Consider the following 13,478-nt stretch of genomic DNA (forward strand, 5'->3'; position numbering starts at 1 on the left):
GACGGTAGATGATTGGAAAAACATTGCCTGGTCTGATGAATCTCGACTTCTGTTGCAACATGTAGATGGTAGGGTCAGAAGTTGGTGTAAACAACATGAATCCATTGTTGCTGACTATGTGCATCCCTTTATGACCACAGTCTACCCATCTTCTAATGGCTACTTCCAGAAGGATAATACGTCATGCCACAAAGCACACGTCATCTCAAGCTGGTTCCAGGAACATGACAATGAGTTCAGTGTACTCCAATGGTCTGCACAGTCACCAGATCTCAATCCAAAACAGCACCTTTGGGATGTGGTGGAATGGGACATTCACAGCATGAATGTGCAGCAACTGCGTGATGCTATCAAGTCAGCATGGAGCAGAATCTCTAAGGAATGTTTCCAGCACCTTGCTGAATCCAGGCCATGAAGAATTCGGGGGGGGGGTCCTACCCAGTATTAGAGAGGTGTACCTAATAAAGCGGTCACTCAGTGTATGTATGCATGTATGAGTGCCTGTGCATTCATGAGAGTGAGAGATAGAGTGTGTTTGTGTCTTTTTGTGTATGCAGTAATGTTTATCCATAATAACATGTAACTTGTAGTACCAGAAGAGATGTTTTTAAATTCAACTCTGACTCACCTCCATAATTATAGCCTCTTGGTGTTGGAGGAATATCAAGTGGCAGCTTTGATATCATATACGCTTGTTTTTGTGCAGTCACACTAACTTCATTGCTGTGTCACAAAACTCCATTATAGATTAAATGTTTGCCGGTCATTCTTGTGACATAACATATGGTTTATGACACTTCCTGGCACTTATAGAAGAGGAGAGGCAGTGTTAATAAAGTATAAACAAAGTGTAAACAAAGTATAAATGAAATTAGCACATTTAAACATAACATTGTGGTAATCCACACTAGTGATGGCTTTGTTTATGATAATTTAGATCCTTAAGAATCTTAAATTGTTTTTTGAGTCCTCAGCTGCCTCCATTTTTTCCACATGCATTTTAATGACTTGTGTTCCATGATGTATGAATCAATGGGGTGGTTTTATGAGTGTCTCCATAATTCCCTGCTCTTAATAGATTATTAAATTCATGCCACACTACCCACACCAACACATTTTAGCATTAGTATAGTTAGCATAGTATTTTTGCATGATATGGCTCAATGAGTTTGACAGTAACTGAAATTAACAAAAGATACTGTTAAAAAAATTCACAACTACAACTTTCTTAAATGTGCAACTTACATGCTAATGGAAAGGTGTAATTAGATTAAACACACATAGACACAATCACACAGACACACACACACGCACACACACACACACACACAACCTTGAGAACAAGCACTGAATCAGGCAGACTGGCCGTTCTCAGTGTCCGACACTATTTCAGAGAGGGGACACATCGAAGGAGTTGAGGCCACTCCACTATAGTTTTTTAGTGTGTGACCAATCAGGGGGGACACTACTAATGCACTAACCAGACAGATTGCTGCTGGATCTGCTGTCCTGTATCCTCCTCAGGGGCCCAAACAGAAGCTTTTGCATAGTGCTTTTACGTAATCCACTCTCTCCGTGCTCCTTATAGTCCTCCTCCTATTTATATAATGCTGCTCAGTGAGGTAGGAGACCTCTCCAGGTGCCTGCTGCACATAGGGTACAGCAGCTGATTCTATCTCACATGAGCCCCTCAGAATTTAGAACAATGCTATGGTACATTTTTGCTGTCTAATGGAGCCACACCATATGGTATGGCTGGCCTTTTGATTTCAGATTTATTCTCCAAGAGTAATTATCCAATTTGCGACCTTACAAGCATAAGAGTGATCAAACATCAACAGCAAAGGCCAATGCAGCCCTTCAAGTAAAATTTATTGCTAACATTCACATACCACAATAGCTTTATCTTGTTCTGATGGTAATGGTAATGGTAATGTGTTTTTTCTGTACATGTCTATGCATGAGTAGCTGAGTAAGCTGTCAGCAGCATGGCCTTGTGAAAGCAGCCATTCCACCAGCAATGGAATTATCAGTCAAAGATCTGAGACAAATGAGGGTGCTTTTTGGGGCTCATCAAATGCCTGTCAGCTCCATTCATCTGACCCAAAGTTATTGCAAGGAAGACAGCTGTGGTCGGGACGCACCACTGTGCCACTCATTAGCCACTCCAGGAGAAATGGGCAGAGAAGCACTGACAGAACCAAAAGCTCCGATCCAGCTGCTGTCAGACATGCGCAGTATCTGAGTGTCAATTTACACAAGTTCTTCCATCATAGGCTTTTAATAAACATGTCCTTCATATGAATTCAGATTTCACCATGTTTAACCATGATATGTGTGAGAAACCATACTGAATGCTGGGCAGATTAGTGGACTGGATCATGAAGCACTATTACTACACTGCTTAACAAATCACTAAACCTGCTGTATAAACTGTGTGATGTTTACAAACACAATGTACACAGGACTATAGATAGAGATCTAAGACTATAAACCAATCTGCAGTAGGTTTCTTTCAGCACTAATGAGTGACTCTTTTATGCTTGAAAGCGCAATAAGCCATTGGAACACTGACTGTAATTGACCTGTGGTAAAGTTCTGTACAATAAATCTGTCAGAGAGAAAAGGGTGAAACAGTACTTAAACCAAGGTACACAAGGTCCCAGCTATTAACTGTATCTTAACTGAAAATAATGTAAATTACTATTACATAACAGTAATTCAGATAGATAAACAGGGGACATGGATTCAGACCAAGACTATCCTCTCTTAGAAGCTCAGGTTTCACTTCTGCACAACAATGGACTTGATCATCCATAATTATGGTAGTTACAGTATAGCACCAAAAGTCTCTCTTGTGACTTGTGACATGTTAATGTCCAAATCCAAGGCTCCATCTTCTCAATGGATGAATTTAACATCTGGCCACTCTCTCTGTTGGAGTGTCAGTGTGCCCAGGTAAAATGTGTTGCCCTTGGATGGTTATCCAGTAGTAAGCAGATGTGTGTACAGTAGGCTCTCATACCTTCCTGGAGGCACCAGCTAATAGGATGGGATCTGATTTGGCCATTGCAACACTCAAGTGTCTCTGTAGGTCTGAAAGCTGGCCTTGGCCACCCCACCACCATCTCACCATCACCCTTTTCAATTTATTTGTGTAACGGGTGTGGGTCAGCGAGCAAGTGAGTTTCAAACCGAGGTTCTCACTGCTCACTGCCAACCCCTTACAGCCAGCGTCGTTGCCAGTTGAGCTAAAGGCAAATTGCCGTTACCCTGTCGGCAACAACACTACTTAACCATGTCTCGGGGGAGTGACGTAGCCGCTGCAACTGCTCGGTTACCTGCTACCCGCTAACTAAGGCTTTACGCAGGACTCACATGAGTGTGAGTCTGCTATATTTGCTTAAATTAAACAACAAACCAGGCAAACAAACCAATTATCCACTCACTGGTTACAGGTCTGGGGAGAATGACACATGTCTTAAGTGATCTATTATTGAGAAGAGGCCTAATTGGATAACGTCAAAAAGAAAAAAAAACATGCATCATTCTTAACAATCATTGAAAACAGAAGCCAGTTTTAGGTTAATGGGCCTGTCTTGAATAGAAACAATCTAAACCTCCCTATTTTGCCCCAGTTGTATCTTTCTTTAGTATGCAATTATCTTTAAAAAGAGAAATAGAAGTTCTTACCCTTCTTTTTAAGTTCAATTTAAGCTCAATTTCACAGAGACAGGGTCTGATTCCATTTAAGGCTGAGCAAGTGTCCAGTTCAGAGGGAGACCATCTAAGGAGCAAAAAGGTGACCTGACATCCCAATCATAAAAATTCCCTTCTGCCAAAGCCATGACATCACTTTAAGTACAACTGATTGATTTCTTTAATTAATACTACACATAGCACTGCAATTGATTACTGTACTTTAAGCTCACATTGATTAGCTTGTAAAAGGAACGGCCCATCAATAAGGGTGACAGGATTTTACATGCTGTTCTAGGAAAATTAATGGCCTCTATTAAATGTTGGCAAAAGCATGAGAAGAAAGGGGACTGTGAGGAAATGACAGCTTATACATTGTTTTGACTGTTTCTAGCTGGAGAAATAAATAGTTGCAAACAATACTGTTTTTGAAGCAGGGACACTTAAAGGTATGTAGGCATAACTATGATTTCAATAGACAGCATGCTAATAGCCCTATGAGACAAATCAAGCCAAAACAAGCATGAGTAAAGATGTTTCTCAGTGCTTCAGTAGAGAACTCACACCTGAGCAAGGCATCTCTCTCTCTTTGAAGCTGCAAATCAGCTAATCCCTCACTGAGTGGATTGGTGATTACACTGTACAACTGGAGAGTGTTTCAGTGAAGCAGGTGGTGGAGATAAAAGCCAAATTAACTGCCATGTCCATTATTTTTTTGCTTGTTTATTCTGATCAATGTTCAGAATGACAATAATACTACAGGTGATGGACAACCACAGGCTTCAGTGTGACTCATTTTGATTCAGGACAAACTTTAAGAAGAAAAACTTATAGTTGGATACAGGTTTGGGCAGAGCTGAAAAATAATCCCTCTGTCCGGAGGGTTTTCTCAGCAAAGGTGCTCAGCACCTTGGACATTTGTAAATGAGATTTATGGAAGTGAACACTGAAAATCTTTGTGGGTGGACACCCCATTACAATAATGCTATTGCTCAATCATAGCCTAGTTTCTATTCGTTACAGAGAGAAAGGACTGAACCCTACCACATCTAGTTAATCCGCCAAAGAGGTCAACCCTGATGAACATGGAATGACGAGCATTGATTCAATATACATCTGTTGTTTCCCACTCTTAGAATTTCAGCTAAACCACCATGTTTATGTATCAGTACTTTCATATGAGCTTTCATTCATTTAAGTTCTGTATGAATGAATATTTATTCTGTGATCATGAAAAGTGTGTCAGTTTGACATTCAGATACATACTGTACATGCCGGCTAGGACTAATTTCAAGCAGAAGTAAAAAATTCAGGACATTGGTATATGGGTATACACTTTAGCATTTTCTGTCCATGTACAATTGTTTGCTATCAACCATACCATTTGAAGAGGTATTACAAATTCTACCTATTAATAGCTAACTTTGTTTAAAAACATATCTAGAGAGTACAATTGACTGTATGGGTATCTATTAACCATTAAGTCTTATGATTCATCATTATTCACCATGGATAGTTTGTTACTCTCAGAGTAATGCAGACAGTCAGCTGTAAGTGCTCCCCTAATTCCCAGTCTTAAGGCTTTCCCATCATCCAAACACAGATACATTTATTTCAGACATTTAAAACTAATCTGCTGACAAAGCATCATGAAGATTTGGCATGCACGGGTCAGAGCATAATGCATAACGTGTCCATCCTGGAAGATTCAGGTGCATGCGAATTTTATTCACTTGCATGCTTTGAGTTAGTCCATGCTGTACATGTGGGTAAGAACTCATTAAACCAAAAAGTCACTGATAGTAAATCCTGCTTTTTATTTCAGTGACAATTTTTTTTTTCACCTTCAGATATTTCCCTGAGTACAACACTCGCTCAAAACTCAGTTTGACAATATGGCTTAAATTTAGTATAACCTAGGTGTGGTCAAGACCTGTAGAATAGGTATAGGTATGATCTGTTACATTATGAGCTTGGCAGTTACTGAACTAAATGAGTTATGAAAAAGGAGCATCTGCTTAAATCCTCAAAGTTTAGAGCACAATGTCTTTCACAATTTATCCAGACCTATATCAACAAAATATACAATATCCAAAATATAACACTGTCAAATTCAACTTAATTTGATGTAAACCTTACAGTGAAGCAGTTTATTGGATACACAGTTTATGAGAAATAAGGTCCCTCAGGACTGGAAGCTTCCTCTTTCCCATGTTACATTACAGCCTATATCACGTGAGGGTTGAACACCTGACCTACTACAGAGAACCTCAGTGGAGCATGGCAGCAGGCTTCTGAAGGTGTGTATTTGTGTACATCAATACAAATAGCCAAACACCTAGCCTGTCCATTCATCTCCCTTTCAGTGACAGCCACTGATTCACTCTGAATTTCAGGCCCCACAAGACACTCTGAGAGACTGCATGTTGACACCGTGTAGCAAGGCTCAAAGGATGTCTTCTCTACATCCACCCCCATACCCCGTCCTCTTTTTCGCATGTGTTTAGATTTAATCATCCAGCTTGACACTGTGCTTTAAAGCTGGAACAGCTGTCCTGCTTTTATCCCCATACACAGAGACAATGTGTGGCCAGTTGCTAGGTGACCGGTGCTCTGCGCTACAGCTGGAGGTGCGGCAAATACAGTGACAAGGTCCTCATAATCATCTTTGAAAGATGCTTAAGTTTACATTTGGTCGAGTAAACATGTTACTCATGCTGAAATGAGCAATTTATTCTTTTTCTAAGTGGGAAATTTACATGGATGATAAAAAACCGGGCTTTGGATCGCATCTAGCCCTGATCTTGCACTGGGCATCTGAATACAACACAGCACCCCTGTAAATGAGCTGTGGAGGGGAACAAGGAGATTATTACTGTGCCAAACCAACAAACTCACTCTACCTCTCAACAACAACTAGGTCACAGATATAAGGCAGTGAGGCTGGGAGTTTCAGTGACAGGTTTTAGTTAGTAGGGCATTGGCACTTCTCACTGGAAACCCACAAGGCCTCCCCTGCAGTGATCAGGCTGACTTCCATCTCACTTCGGGGGGAGAGTGTATCAAAGGCAGAGCCAAAGGAGGACAGAGACCTTATACTGCAGATTGGAGTTACTGATTAGAGCGCTGAACTCTGTGTACTGGAGCTAGGACTTTCAGTGTTAACTTTTCACTGTACTTTTACTGCTTTGATAAAATAGAGAGTATAGAAGAATATTAGCCATGGAAGCCTTTGAAAAGGTTTAGACATAGAATAATCCTGGTGCACTGCTGTGATAACTGTGAATAACCTAATGTTTGTAATGGATTGAGATACCACCCCAGTCCACATCTCACACACAGCTGTTACTGTACTGATAAATCCAGAGGAAAAAAATGGTTAATAATAGTTTAACAGCCAGCCAGAAATGGCTTCAATTGACCAGACACATTGAAATGAACGCCAAAAAGTGATAACTAATATAAAGAAAACATACCAATAAAGAAGATAATAAGCATAGCATGATCAAGATTCCTAAACTTCATCCCAGTCATTCCGGACAGCAAAAGCACTTCTTTATTCTGTAAACACAGGACACTGTAATATAGGGACACAAACTGCATGACCTCAAGCACAGAATGCAGTGAACCTATGGGTCCACCTTTGCCTACTACACTAACATGGCAGATCTCCCTTCAAGTGAGGCTCCAGACAGAAGCTGCTTCCTAGGTGCTGCACGCCATCATAATGCAAATCATCACATCAAAATCAATGAGCAAATCCAACCCAGTGATACTTCATTCAGCCTGACCTGGCTATCTGACAATCTAGTGCTATCCACAGTCACCAGAAAGATAGTGAGGGATCACAGCAGTGAGAAGGAGCTGCAGAGGATAGAGGCAGGGGAAGAACAAGGAGGGAGAGAGAAGGAGAGTGAGTATGACAGAGAGAGGCGGAGATGTGGACAGAGACACAGACACAGATCCATTTGCACGCAGTTATACAGCTCCATAACCAGAGCGGAACAGACGAAGCCTTTACATAACAGTAAATGTGTTTCTTTCTCCTTGCCTCAGACAGGAAGGGAGAGGAGCATTAAGTTTCAGCAGTGCAGGGGGGAAAGTGCCTCCTCCCTGGGTGAGAGGGCTCCAGGAGGAGACACCTGATTTAGTGCTAAATAACAGCTTCACTATATATAATCCTGTCCCCATCTCCCAGGTGGTGAGGGAACCAAAAATGCCACCAGCTCAGTCAGCTGATGATCAGCATGTTCATAATCCTTGTGGGTGAGACAAGACAGAGAACAAGAAAAGGAGCAAGAGAGAAAGTGAGAAAGAAGGAAAGAAAGAGAGATAGTGGGAACGGGTATGTGAGAGAAGAAACTGAGCTGGGGCAGCTCTGACACATGCAGGTGAAAGCTGAGGCCTGCTGCAATCAGCAAAGAGTACACAGAATTCACTGACAGCCTGGTGGGAATGTGCCCATGTCTTAACAATTAGACTCAGCTAGACTGGGTCCTGATTAGGGGAAATAGAAGCAGCAGCCTGATGAGACTCTAATGTAATGTAATGTTGTGAGACTCCAACGTCCTGTTTAAACAGGTTCTGAGAGGCAGGAGCGGTGTAGGTGAGTCGGACTGTGCCCTTCACTCAGATGTCCTTAATGGCCTTTTGTTGTTCATTGTGTAAGTATAAATAGAAAGCTCACTTTCGCTGTGCATGACGGATGTGCAAGGTACAGGACACTGAGAGCAGGTGACAGGGTGCTGTGGCAGGCAGTTTGGCATGGGGACCTGGGGACTGCAGACAGATGCAGATGCAGGGAGCCAGTCCACATGCAACACACTGGCTGTGAGAAAGTAGACAAATCAGTGGTCTGATATCAAATGAGCAAGCATACACTATTGTGGTGTGCTTGCCCATTTGATATCAATGAAAGAAACAGAACAGGCAGGAAAAAGATACTTTAAACTGATGATTTTTTTTAACTGTTTTACTAATTAGGATAAGGATCACTCAAAAGCATCAAATATATATATATATATTTTTTATCAAACTGGCATTGTAGAATGACAGAACCACATCCCATTCCATCATCTGAATTCTACCAAAGATACTTTGTTACCTGAAATGGGTTTTACTACACTACTAACACTAGAAAACACTAAAAACAAGTTATTTTTTTGTTAGAACTGGAATTTTTTCATGTGAAGGGCATAAGAGGGGAATCCACCAATGGGACTGCTGGCATGTGTGCTAAAAACACCTTCAGCATAATTAGACAATAAAAGTAAGTTATCTGCCTCCCATATTTGTGGGCCAGTGATCACCACAGTTGTCACATCTTCTGGTGCCGAATGGCAGGTATCATCAGGTATGAAAAATAACACAACAAAAATGACATTGATGTAAGCCAGACACATGACACATTTTCAGTTGACTCACCTAGTTAAAGAACTATAAAAAGAAGTCCGGCTTTTAGCTAAACTTCACTAAATCATGGCTGACACTGAGTCGACAGAGCCCATAGTGTTCCAGGAAGGGAGTGGACTAATCTCCACATCACATGGCCTGTAAACCCAGCAGCACCTTTTCATCTGGTCTATAAAAGGCCTGAATCCAATGCTGCCGATTCATCTACAGCCTCACAACAATCGCACCTCTCCCAGTCTCCACCTATGGCCCCATTCCCCTGGAGTTCCGGAGGGAGACTTGATTCAAAGCCTTTCGCTTCATGCAGTTTCCACCTTGAGAGGATCAAGGAGGCGCTGCCAAAATATGTATTAATAGCTGTAAAAGTATGACTGAATGGGAGGTTAGACAAAGAAAACATTTTAGTTCGGAAGCACCTTCTGAGCCCTGGCGGGCTCACAGGTCAGGCTGTGCCAAGGCTCCAGACACCGCCATGTATCACAATCAGGTTGTGCAGCAGCAGCGGCCGCCCCTCATAACAACAGGCAGTAAACCCAACCCCACCACCCATAAGGGCACAGCAATCAATACCATTGATTTAACAATCAAACTGTTTTAGTGTTTGTCGCTTGCAAGCAGAAGGTGAGAAAGATCCAGCACAAAAAATGGGAGCATTGTGTTTGCCTCAGAGGGCACCACTTTCCTTAAGCTTGAAAAGGACACAGTATTAAAGCTCACTGGGTGAGAAGCATAAATAGGAACAGTAAACAAGCCATCAAAACTTCCTATGTTGAGCTGAGTAATGCCCTTTGTACACCTTGTGCCTTTTACCTGCAGATAAAGAGGTGAAATTTCACATCTAGGCTTTTCTTCATGCTGCTCATACTTCAACAAAACAAATGTTGGGGCAGAAATCCTGAGTGTACCATTCCATACAGACTGCTTCCTGATGTGCAGTGATGACATTGCACCATGGGTTATCATTCTCGTGCTGTAACATTGTTGCAACTACATTTCCTCTAGACTGTTCTATGCCTTTCTAAATCTACCTACAGTTCATGAATGATAACAGACACAAGGGTGTGCAAAATTCACAACAGGCTCAATTATTGCTATAGACATGTCAAAAGAGATGCATTTCTATAAATATGTGAGGAACAAAATACATACTGAATCTTTTACCCTAATCAATAAGTTTCCTGTTCTTGTCCTCACTTTTCCATATAGTCTGTGTTGCAGCATTTTGCCGTTCCATTACTATTGTGTTAATTCCTGGTAAACACTATAGCTTTGCAGCATTTATTCATTAGAAATGGAAACAGGGTAGAGAATGAGACCACAGAGATGGGAGGCACATGACTGTCTAAAAATCCCATGTTGTTACTGTTCAGGAAGGAGTGAATGAGAGGGAGAGGAATGCAGTCTTACTCTCTGATAACTTCCTGTTCCATTTAGCAGGCGCACCAGCAAAATCAGGACCACTGTCACGTAGTTGAAGATGCATTATCTCGTCATTACTAGCAAACCATAGCAGGATAAGGAGCACTACCTTAACCTTGCTTTCATCAGTGTTAATCAAAGCACTGTAAATGAAAGCACTGCTGAAAGGCACTAACACAGTGACCAAAAAGTATATCCAAGTGTTTCTGATGATCCTCTACTAAGCAGATCTATGTACTTTAAATATCAGGTGTGCATTATCAAAAACTAAACTGCTTCTGGTTTTATAGTGAAGTACAATATTTTCACACAATAAGCATTGTGTTTTTCCTTCTCATTAATTTATTTTCCTTGTATCACTCAGATCAGCAGGTAACATTATGCTTCCAGCATTTGGGGACACAGAAAGAGAAAGGGAAAGGACTACTTTTTACATTTTTTCCTGTTTCTTCTGCAACCCTATTTTGGAATCATCACTTGTATCATAGGCTTGTCTCACAGAGACAATCACTGCATCCATTCAAGGGCACTAAGGCAAGATAAATGCAGTCCTTCAACACACTCACACACACAGCCAAAGCCAATGGATGTTTTTCACACTGCAAGTCACACAGCACGCTACAGCGGAACGGGCTAACATTGGAAGACAGGTGCTACACCAGACGTCATCCAAACAACTCACAGGTGTGTGAGGAATCCAGGGTGCCTTAGCGCAGTGACACAAGCAAACTCAGGCTGAACTATCCACCCCTCACGTCATACCTTCAGTATTAGAGTATTTCTCCACACAGAGCAGGATCCCAGGTATTTTTCAGTGTTAAAATCTCTCTGTAACCTTCAGTGTGTATGTTAATACATAGATCAAGGTGCAACCCATACCTGCATGTACCAGTGCTTATAATAAAATGCACTGATTACCTCTCCCTGCACTATGAAAACAATCATTTATATACACCAAACCCTAGACAAATTCATGAAAAAGAAAGATGTGAGAATCCTACCAGAACTCTGTGCTTGACAACTCTTTGCTAGAATAGGAAATCACGATGCTCAGAAATCGCTGCTACAAAAGTTTCAGTTTGTGCTTTGCAAACAACTGCAACAACAAACTTGCCCTACAATAAAACCATCTCTAATGTACAATCCTGGAATCATTTAGCTTCCATATTTCCAAAGAACTTTAACTGCCATCATCACACCAATTACATTACTTCAGGAGGTACCCAGAAAAAAAGACCAACCATCTCCTTACCTCTATAAGGAAGTCTCCAGTCCTGAGGCCTGCCTGCCAGGCAACTCCACCCTCATCCACAGACTCCAGGTACTGGAGGGCAGGGAAGGCTGGTGTGGGTGTGAACTCCTCAATGGGGGTATCAGCTTGGGGGTGGAAACCAAAAAGAAGACAAAAGACTGAAGAGTGCTAGGCTGCACCTTCATGAGGACATTGCTGCCTTGAAGCAATGACCCAAAAAATCTCAAAATGGACACTTCTGCTCAATTCATGATTCTATGGAACTCTGTGTCCTGTGCGAGACACCAGTGTCTACTGGGTGTGATGGGATGAGACACTTTGAAACCTGCTCATGAATAAAAATATAACCAAGTTGAATATAAGGAATATACCTGTAATTATGTTTTAAAAAAAGAAAAAATATTGATGTGATCATGAAACATATATGAAACATATATTTATTCTTCCATCCACAGTGCTTGATAAAGTCTTTTTTGATTCTATTCTTATCACCAGGCAGTTGCTGTTCATCTTGGCCCTTGACTCCAGATACTGATATTCAGACCTTGTCCTCATGGCTGCAAGAAACCTACAGCGACAAGTGACACTTCCAATAATTCAGCCTTTTACTTTGAGACAGTGAGCAGCGTGCTTCGGAGCACACTAAGCAGGACCACAGCATGCTCCCACAGAACACTGTCCTCTGTGGGCGCCCCAGCAGGGCCGTCACTGGCCACTGGGGCTGGGCTGACTTTATCCAGAAGACTGCATTGGCAGTATGGGCTGGCCTAGAATGTTCTGTGTTTTTGTAAGCCCTGTTGTATTCAATTTAAACATCTGCTATGCACTTCCATCTCCAAATCAAATTCTTAGTATGAGAAAAAAATAAATGTCCTTTTCTTCTTCCAATTAGGTAAAAAAGTATGACTGTCTATGTATGGTTTCACAGAGCTCCTGAAACAGGCAACTAGTAAATATACATTTTAAAGTATCACAAATATACTGTTTATAGACACAACTTTTGCAGATGTTTACAAATCAAATGACATGCCATGTTGGGCTATTAAATTAAGTATGAACAATCATCACATATTTGACATATTCAATGTTCTTCTCAATACAGACATTTTAAATGAAAGACTGAAACAACAGTGAATGTATCTGGGAACAATACCTGCATAAAAGAATTTACATGCAAGCCCAAAGTATCATTTGAGCAACTTTTGCCAGTAAGCATTGCGCATCCTCTTCTTGACAGAACCTCCGTAAGTGAAATGACATCAAGCCTGTCTACAATTTCAGCTACCACATTCAACAAAGTCGATTAAGCGCTTAAGTGATGGGGAAGTGGGTCACAAAATATAACCAGTGTGTGAGTTGTGAACGATCAAGTGCATTTACCAAGTGATGCAAGTAGAAACAGAGACAGACAGGTATGAGAATCAGAAAAGACGGAGAGCTTCACAATACAGAGCAGATATGCTTATTAGCTTAAAGTGTGTGTCCTACCTTTGGCTCCTCGCAGCACAAATCCGAATCCCTCATTGTCTTTCTTCTGCAGAACCACCGTCTTCTCGTCAATAACGCAGTCACTGTGGAGAAAATTCCGCGCATAGCGGCCGTTATTACACCCCATCATCCTCATCATGGCCATAGCTGCACGACCCGAGTGGAGGTTCATCATGATAGGCACCCGCTGGGCGGGGAGTCCGTCATT

The 13,478-nt window shown here is 41.5% G+C and overlaps 1 protein-coding gene across 1 annotated transcript in view; it reads right to left on the reverse strand.

The window, feature by feature from the left end:
• The window catches only part of LOC118781705 (SH3 and multiple ankyrin repeat domains protein 2-like), a 170,584-nt gene that overhangs the window by 42,549 nt on the left and 114,557 nt on the right, over nucleotides 1-13,478 (reverse strand). Inside the window, exons 16-17 of the mRNA XM_036534701.1 lie at nucleotides 13,271-13,353; nucleotides 11,783-11,907 (exon numbers count right to left, since the gene is read on the reverse strand). Of these exons, the coding sequence (XP_036390594.1) occupies nucleotides 11,783-11,907; nucleotides 13,271-13,353 (208 nt within the window). The remainder of the gene's footprint in view (nucleotides 1-11,782; nucleotides 11,908-13,270; nucleotides 13,354-13,478) is intronic.

The sequence above is a fragment of the Megalops cyprinoides genome, chromosome 8 (assembly GCF_013368585.1).
Source record: "Megalops cyprinoides isolate fMegCyp1 chromosome 8, fMegCyp1.pri, whole genome shotgun sequence".
In the NCBI taxonomy this organism is placed as follows: domain Eukaryota; kingdom Metazoa; phylum Chordata; class Actinopteri; order Elopiformes; family Megalopidae; genus Megalops; species Megalops cyprinoides.